General features: G+C 36.0%; 1 protein-coding gene across 1 annotated transcript; it reads left to right on the top strand.

Moving 5' to 3' along the window:
- The first annotated feature begins 2,051 nt into the window (after positions 1–2,051).
- LOC115975584 (cyclic nucleotide-gated ion channel 2-like) lies at positions 2,052–8,097 on the top strand. The gene is made up of 8 exons (XM_031096428.1): positions 2,052–2,591; positions 2,827–3,469; positions 5,363–5,578; positions 5,694–6,010; positions 6,584–6,695; positions 6,806–7,042; positions 7,222–7,308; positions 7,399–8,097. Exons 1-8 carry the CDS (start codon positions 2,554–2,556, stop codon positions 7,885–7,887), a joined length of 2,139 nt encoding a protein of 712 aa, XP_030952288.1. The 5' UTR covers positions 2,052–2,553; the 3' UTR covers positions 7,888–8,097.
- Positions 8,098–9,174: the final 1,077 nt, after the last annotated feature.

Raw genomic sequence — 9,174 nt, 5'->3', positions numbered from 1 at the left:
TACTCATGCATGCTTTAGTCCACCTAGTCTTTTCTGAGAAATTAATCCATCACCTAATTAAATGATAGACATGGAGTTTGAATTAGGACTACTAACTTTTCTAGCAAACTAGACGAGATAATGATTAACACAATTAACATGAAAAAGTACAGCAATGTATTTTAAAATGTTCACAATTTATATCAGATGCCAAACATCAGCTAGGAAGATGGGTTTCATACTTTCATCCATAAAAAAATAAAACAGTTAGCATCATTGGAGTTATCAAAAAAAAAAAAAAAATAGAGAACAGTATCACCCATACTTGTATTTAAAAATCATGTTATATCTCCTTTATATGTATTATATATATGGTTACTCATTTTGATATGGACAAGTGATACCTTTGATTGAGAGAAACGTGACTACTTTCCTTTTTTTTTTTTTTTTTTAGAAACGTGATTACTTTCTAAACCATCACATGCATTGCATACATAAATACATTATTATAATAAATACTGAAATCTTAAGTCACAAGAGTTTAAGATTCTCAAATACATTCTTCCTCAAAAAAAAAAAAAAAAAATCTCAAATACATTATTATAGTAAATTCAGAGTGTTTTTTTCCCCCAAACAAGATAGTGAAAACTATATATGCTTTAATACTCTTCCATCAAAGAGCATGATGAGTTGTAACACAAAGTTGTGCACAAGTGTGTGGCACCAGTATTGCTCTCCATCAAAATTGCTAGGCAACTTAAAACGCTCCTAATGTTACTGCTATTTTTGTATAATAATTGTTTAATAGGATTGACATGACAACTAACACAAAAGGGTTTTGGTGTTTGAAAAAGAAGGCTTCAGCATGTTTAACACGTGTCATATAGCAGTAGCACGACAGTTACAATGAAGTAAAATTTTAAATAAGGAGTTAAAGTCTAATTGGAAAACTAAAATAAAACTAAAAGTAGAGGATCAAGACAAACATGACATGTTATAAAACAATTATTAATAATGATTGAGCCTCAATTATAAATATATAAAGCTTACATGTTAAAGACATCCAACACCCATAGTATGCTTGTTTATCCTTATAATTTCCATCATAAAGTAAAATTAGCATCAATTGTGATTTTCTGATTATGTTTATTCAAATAAGTTTCCTTTCATAGTTTAATATGTTTTGCAAATTAGTTAAAATTTATAACATTTAATTTATTTCCTTGTAGCATCTATCAAAGTAGCATAGTTGGTTTGCTTCCAATATCTTTGATTTAATTCATGCACTTAGCCAAAATTAATGTAGTCAAAGTAGCTTAGCATCCATCTTAGTATCATGAATTCGAGTTTCATGTATTATATTATACGATCTTGCCTTGGTAAAGTCCTCTTTGCTGAGGCAATTCCAATCAAACATCTTTTAAAAACAAAATTAAATAAAATAAAGTTCAGCCCTAGCTTGAAAATTTATAAAATCATCAAATAACTCATTAAGTGTGCGTTTGGGAAGCGCATTTTGCGCTTCCCACATCTGCATCTGTGTTTATTTGTTTTTGTTTTTTTTTTTTCAAGCTGTGATTGTTGACTATTCCCGTCAACAGTGCACACTTTACACTGTTCACGAGATCCACAAATTTCACTTTTCAGCAACTTTTTCATTAGAAATGAGTCACACGATACTATTCACACATTTAAAAATTATTTTGTTACAGTGTTTTCAGTTTTCAGCTGTATTCAAATGGATCCTAAATAGGTTATATGACTATAATTATATGTAGATAGTTTTATGAATTATCACCTAATGAATGGAGAGAATTTTTCAATTTCAAAACTAGAGTGAGAAATAGCCCGGAAACAACCTGCATAATTTTACCATAAAATCAAAAGGGATTCTAGTGGGGTTTTGAATTAAACTAGATTCCAATGATATTTTTCATTAAAAAAGAGAAAACAAAAGTTTAGAAGAAGATAGTCATAGAGGATGTGATAAATGATTAGGACTTAACATACAAAAAATCATAAGCATGCATATATAATTCATCTATGGCACAGTCGAGAGGTTAGAGAAAATGCAAACTAGAAATCAAAAAATAGGATGAGCTGTGAAGTGTGATATTACCGAGCGGGAGTGGTCCTACTCTGCTCTACTTGCGTTTGTCTCGAATGGTCAGTAATCACTTGAACGGTAGTGGACCCAGCTGCCTCACCGGACAATATTGAACCCCACCAATACCATCACCACCACGTTCCGTGAGAAGATAGCTAGTTACTACTTACTTTGCTTACCTCTTCACGCTCATAAGAAACTCCAGGACAACTCTCTCCACTCTCCTACCTACCTTCTTCTTCTTCATGTGCTAACTGACACAACACACAACACAACAGTACTAGTACTCGCTCTTTATTTAAATCCTTTCCAAAACAAAACCTATCTAGTCCCCCACACCTCACTTTTTCTCTTCTCTTAATATTTAATACCCACCCCACCACTCTCTCACTTTGTTCCCATACACGCACAAACAACAAAAAACACACAAACACTCTTTCTTCGCCCATGGTTCCACTCTTTCCACCATGCCTTCCTATCCCAACTTCCACTTTTCCCTCTCAAGGTAACTAATTAATTAACTCCACCCTCTCTCTTTAATTTCATCATACAAAAAAAAAAAAAAAAAAGCATGTTTTTGAACTATATATTTATATATATGATACAACAAGTTTTGAATTCAGTTACGAATCCTTGACAGACCATTCAGTATTTGGTCACATATATGTTTTCTTCAATGGGTTCTGATAATATATTCTCGTTATTTGTTTGCTTGTTTGTTTTTTTAAATGTATTTACAGATGTCTTGGACTACGTGGTCGCCAGAATTTCACAACCAGTGACAGTGACAACAGCAGCAGCAAGAGCAACAACGCTAATAATGTCAACGAGGACAACCCCATTTCGAACTCCGTGGAATGCTACGCATGCACCCAAGTGGGCGTACCGGTGTTCCACTCGACGAGCTGCGACCGTGCCCACCAACCCGAGTGGGAGGCCGGAGCGGGTTCGTACCTAGCACCCATAAAGACCAGGAGCAGAAACCCGAGCCGAGGAGGGCCACCGTCGGGACCATTCGGCCGAGTGTTGGACCCAAGGAGCAAGCGCGTGCAACGTTGGAACAGAGCGTTCTTGCTGGCACGGGGGATGGCGTTGGCAGTGGACCCGCTGTTCTTCTACGCGCTGTCGATAGGAAGAGGTGGGGCACCGTGCCTTTACATGGACGGTGGATTGGCGGCCATAGTGACGGTGCTCCGGACTTGCGTAGACGCGGTGCACCTCTGCCACCTGTGGCTGCAGTTTAGGGTGGCGTACGTGTCGAGGGAGTCGCTGGTTGTGGGATGCGGGAAACTGGTATGGGACGCACGTGCCATAGCCTCTCACTATGTTCGCTCTCTCAAGGGCTTTTGGTTCGACGCCTTCGTCATCCTCCCTGTCCCTCAGGTACCCACCCACCTTTGAATTTCTTTCTTTCACCCTCTATTAATTACTAATTTCTTTATTTTACGTACGTAACTGCCACCCAACCCCCGTTTCTGCGTTGGTTCGGTGTGTGTTTGTGTGTGTGTACCGTTCACTTACTTTTTCAGTATGCAGTAACCGTCACAGGGATAAACATACTGCACGTGTACTTCCATTGTTCTGTTCAGTTCTGTGCAGTAACTTGTTGGTTCTTTAATTATTACTACTTCTCTACTTGTAGCAGTAAAAATATATATATATATATATATATATATATTACTATAATAACACAATTTACTATTATCCGGTCTTGATACTACTGTGGTAATTATTGTTTAAAAAAAAAAAAAGTGAAAAAAATTTATATCCTAGTGGTAATTGTTTCTTGTTTGCTATGATGAAGTGGCATCAATAATTATATATAGGATTCCAAAATGACACGAGAAGAACGTGGTGAAAAAAAGAAGAAGCAAACCAATGGTTGTGCTTTGTGCCTTTTGGTTTTTATCTATAGAGATCTGGCCCCATGAAGGACAATATTCAAGAGCGATAGTGCAAAAAAGAAGTGGTCTGGTTGTGGCCTAACAGATGGGTGATTGTGTGCGAAGCTGTCCATATGTTTGTTAGTTTGAATATTTCCATTTTGTTTTTGGTGAAATAATTGATATAGAGCTAGAGCAACCAAAAAAAAAAAGCATCTTTCATCTTAATTAATGGCTAACTTGATAGAAACTGTTTTGTTTGCTTTCATGACGATTTTGATTAGTTGTTTGGTAAAACCATCATGGTGAAAATAATAGATAGCTTTATTGTTGAATAGAAGAAGCTTAATTAAGCCTTTAAATGTCAAATCATGATCATTTTAATTTGTAAGGACTTTCCATGCATTGTTACAAATAATTTTTCTTTTTCTTTTTCTGTTTTTGTGGTTGGATTTCGTGACTTCTTTTGGATACACTTTCTGTGTATTATTACATCTATTTACTTAAGCATATTCTCTTTAGGCACTACATAAATTTCTCACAAATAACTGGGGATTGCGTCTCGTGAAAGAAAGCATTATTAACAATTAGGGGACGACGTCCCATCGGCATCAATTATCTATCTTAATTTTATTGAAATTGTAATACAAAATTCATGTGCATATTTTTACTTACATATATAGTATCATCTAAAGGTGCAAAGAGTCAAAGATTCTGTTTTTTTTTTTTTTTTTTTGGGGGTGGGGTGGGGTGGGGGTGGGGTTTGAACAAATAATCTGTCTTATAATTGTGTTTTTGGTGTTATTGATGGGTTAAGCCAGTAGCCACACATAATCTGAAATTCTGAATACAAGGCTCCTAATCCTCAGGTTTGCCCTGGCATTCAGGCCTGGTAAATAAAGATAAAGGTTGATTAGAATGAAATACTCGATTCCTTAGATCATGTCAAGGGAATAAGTTAGTCAAAATATGGTTTAGTGGGTTTCTCTAAAATACTGTTTTTTTTTTTTTTTTTTTTGCAAAAGTTAATTAGTGTCCATAGCTTTTTGAGTACTTGGCTTTTCTCCCTAGTGTATGTAATCCTCCATCTTCACGGATCACTTCAATAAGGCAATAATGATGTTTACGCTATGGAGGAGGTATTTCAAAGGAGTGGTTCTATGAAACCACCTTCTCATGAAATGTGAGATCCACATGTGTTCCAAAGCACACTGTTAAACTGAAGTTATTGATTTATTTCTCTTTTAAATTCAACATGTTATAGTGGCAAAATTGCGGGGACACTAGCTACTTAGTTTGCTCAAATCATCCCATCTATTCTTATTTTTTATTTTTTATATTCCTTTCTATGATAGTTTCTTTGATCATAATATTTCTCTTGTTTCTTTTGCAGGCAGTATTTTGGTTAGTAGTACCGAGGTTGATAAGAGAAGAGCAGATTAAAGTGATAATGACAATACTTCTATTAATATTCTTGTTCCAATACCTCCCCAAGGTTTATCACAGCATTTATTTGATGAGAAGAATGCAAAAAGTCACAGGTTACATCTTTGGCACCATTTGGTGGGGTTTTGGCCTCAATCTTATTGCCTACTTCATTGCCTCTCATGTAAGCCTACTTTTCAATCTACCATTGTATTTGTATAGAACTTAAGTTTCCACTTTAGACCAATTTGGGGACTATCTTGATCTTGTTGATAATGAGTGCTGTATCCTGTCAACAGGTTGCTGGAGGATGCTGGTATGTTCTTGCAATACAACGTGTAGCATCGTGCCTCCAGCAACAGTGTGAGAGAAGAGATAAGTGCAATCTCTCATTGTCTTGCTCCGAGGAGGTTTGTTACCAGTTTCTGGTACCTACAGGCACAGCTGGAAATCCATGTGGTGGTAACTCAACAACCATGGCCAGAAAGCCATTGTGCTTAGATGTTAATGGGCCATTCCATTATGGGATCTACCAGTGGGCTCTTCCAGTCATTTCTAGTAACTCAGTTTCTGTTAAGATCCTTTATCCCATATTTTGGGGCTTAATGACTCTCAGGTAAATTATAAAGATTCATAATTTTGTCTTCAAAATAATTAGTTGAAGACATATTCAACTTTTAGGTGAATGTATCTCCTGGAAATTAACAGCATTTCTCTGAAAACGATACTACTTGCCTTGGAGTGATTTTATCTTTTGATTGGCATTCCAGGTGCCAGATTTTCAGGCTTCGCATCTTTGACATTAGTTTTAGTTAAATTTGATTTTGAAAGTACAATGAAATTTCAGGATAGGTTGTTTTAAGCCTTTTTTGATGGTCTCTTCTCTGCTGTGGCTAGAAATCAGAATTTGAGCCTTTAAAATCTCTGTTTAGACAAGCTTTAATAATTCAAGCCTTAGACAATGATGTAAATTCTACTCTAAAATGTTGAGATCCAAGAACTCCATCATCCACCTAGAAGGGTGCTAAAACTTGATAAAAACTGGAATTCAAGAAAATTATGCCACTGAGGATGTTTAAATTCCATGCCGTATGGCCCAGTAAAAAATTTGAAGATAGGATTTACATTTACTTATTATGCCTTGACAATCTTAAGATCCTCTTTCAAACATGCTTGTTACAATTTACAGCACTTTCGGCAATGATCTTGAGCCTACAAGTCACTGGCTAGAAGTGATTTTCAGCATAATCATTGTACTTAGTGGCCTGATGCTCTTCACGTTGTTGATAGGGAATATCCAGGTGTGCGCATTTTATTAATTGTTATCAATGCTTAAATTAATCATTTGTTGAACATGCAAATTTGGAGGTAAAGCATGGTCTAACAATGAGGAACTGTTGCTGCTATGAAGGTATTCTTGCATGCAGTCATGGCAAAGAAGAGAAAAATGCAGCTGAGATGTCGAGACATGGAATGGTGGATGAGGCGGAGACAGTTGCCTTCTCGACTAAGACAAAGAGTTCGCCATTTTGAACGCCAAAGATGGGCAATTATGGGGGGAGAAGATGAGATGGAAATGATCAAAGACCTTCCTGAAGGTCTTCGAAGGGACATTAAGCGCTATCTCTGCCTAGACCTTGTAAAGAAGGTTAACATTATTGAGCATGTGTTTTGGAACACATTCGATTAGAAACAACATCTAATATAGAAGTCTTTATCATAAGGAGTTCTATGACCAAGAAGTCGATCATCTTATTCCTTCTCCAATAAATTACAGGACTCTAAAATTATGACTGATTTAAACTAATGTGATTTCAATTTTGATAGGTGCCACTCTTCCACAACTTGGATGATCTTATTCTTGACAATATCTGTGATCGGGTTAAGCCTCTTGTCTTCTCTAAAGACGAGAAGGTGCACAATTATACTGCTAGAATCTTAACATTACCACATCACAAACTACTATGAATATGCTTTGACTTTCTAAATATTTCCATGATACAGATAATCAGAGAAGGAGATCCTGTACTGAGGATAATGTTCATTGTTCGTGGACGTGTAAAACGTAGTCAAAGCCTAAGCAAAGGCATGGTAGCCACAAGTATACTTGAACCTGGAGGATTTTTAGGTGATGAACTTCTCTCTTGGTGCCTTCGCCGCCCGTTTATGGATCGCCTTCCAGCTTCATCAGCAACATTTAGTTGCATTGAATCAACAGAAGCATTTAGCCTTGATTCTGCCCATCTTAGATACATCACTGATCATTTCCGCTACAAATTTGGCAATGAGAGACTCAAGCGAACTGCGAGATATTACTCATCTAATTGGCGAACATGGGCTGCTGTGATTATACAATTAGGTTGGCGCAGGTACAGGATGAGGACCAGGGGTCCAATGATTCCTTGTGCCACTGAAAATGGAAGCAGTGAGAGAAGGCTTCTGCAGTATGCTGCAATGTTCATGTCGATAAGGCCACATGACCATCTAGAATAAAATCATGTCTGAAATCTTTTCTTCATCTTTCTTTTCTACCCAATGAGTCAATAAAATCTTGTTCGTGTCAACCCCTAGAGTCACCGATGAAGCCATGGAAATCGCATTGGATGTAAAATATGAGAGATAGAAAATTGCATCTTTCCTCAAAGAATAATAAAAATTTATTTTTTGTTAGTTTTAAAGTCATCTCACTACTAATATCTACTAAAATTTGGATGATTCTTTCCTTTACACATTTTATATGGAGTGTAGAGCTACAGTGCAATGCTTAGTAGCAGGCTTTCCAAACTAACATATGGATTAAAATCCTCTAATTTCTTCCATTTTTTTGTAAGATGTTCGACACGTGGTCTTTATTTGATTTTGTGTGCTTTACTTGAGTGTTTTAAGACCATTGGATTATTTAAATGTCATATATATTACATTTGAATTAAAATTGAAGGGCGTTGAAAGGTTTAAATGGGTGGAGATCCTTTCCCATACTATTCAGTTCCAAAATTTTGAATCTACAAAACTTTCAAGATTAAACATACTTATATGGAAATATTTAGTAGCAAATACAAGAAAATCAAGTTTTGTTGATAATATAAGTCCCCTATGTAAGTAATATTAAAGATATGGAAACTAATTAACTTAATTGATAGAGTTTTTTGCTATTGAATAAAGAACATGAGATTGAATCTTGTCTAGTCAAAAAAGATGAACCTATTTTTTTTTCCTTTTTGGAACCTATTAATGTCTTAGCTTGATAGTAAAAAATAATTATCATATAACATGTCAATAAGTTCAAATTTTATCATATTTGAAGAGGGTAAAAATCTAGGTTGACGGATCTCCATGAAATGGGCTTGATGGTTCCACATCCGTAGGCCGATAGAGGACGAGCCCAACTTGTGCAAGGTTTGTTATGGACGGATCCTGCATAAATGGATGCAACAAGGTCGGATCGAGCACCCATGTGGCAGCTAGAAACCATAATGGGAAATACTTGCGACACACACTTAACCACCATAAAATCCCAAGGTAAATGGAATCCTAGCACAAAGAGGATTCCGAAAGATACGCGCATTAATGAAGATCTTTTCTATAAGAAAATGTCTTGTCCATCACGTTTGGAACAATTCAAGAGGATTCTTATAAGAAAAAAATTTCTACACCAAGGAAGAGATGTCAACCTTCTACTACTATAAAAACTCCAATACCTTCACAAATCGAGGTACGCATAATTTATCATTCTTTAGCACTCTAGAGTTATAAGAATAGTTCTAACTTGACCTTCGGAGG

This window comes from Quercus lobata, chromosome 2 (genome assembly GCF_001633185.2).
Source record: "Quercus lobata isolate SW786 chromosome 2, ValleyOak3.0 Primary Assembly, whole genome shotgun sequence".
Lineage (NCBI taxonomy): Eukaryota > Viridiplantae > Streptophyta > Magnoliopsida > Fagales > Fagaceae > Quercus > Quercus lobata.
The sequence above is the reverse complement of the archived record's forward strand: the minus strand, read 5'-3'. Positions and strand labels throughout refer to the sequence as shown.

Excerpts from the sequence above, each read along its gene's own strand:
- LOC115975584 (XM_031096428.1), top strand. The coding sequence starts at position 2,554 with ATGCCTTCCTATCCCAACTTCCACTTTTCCCTCTCAAG. Across the intron at positions 2,592-2,826 it reads TTCCACTTTTCCCTCTCAAG|ATGTCTTGGACTACGTGGTC; the intron begins GTAACTAATTAA and ends ATGTATTTACAG. Across the intron at positions 3,470-5,362 it reads TCATCCTCCCTGTCCCTCAG|GCAGTATTTTGGTTAGTAGT; the intron begins GTACCCACCCAC and ends TTTCTTTTGCAG.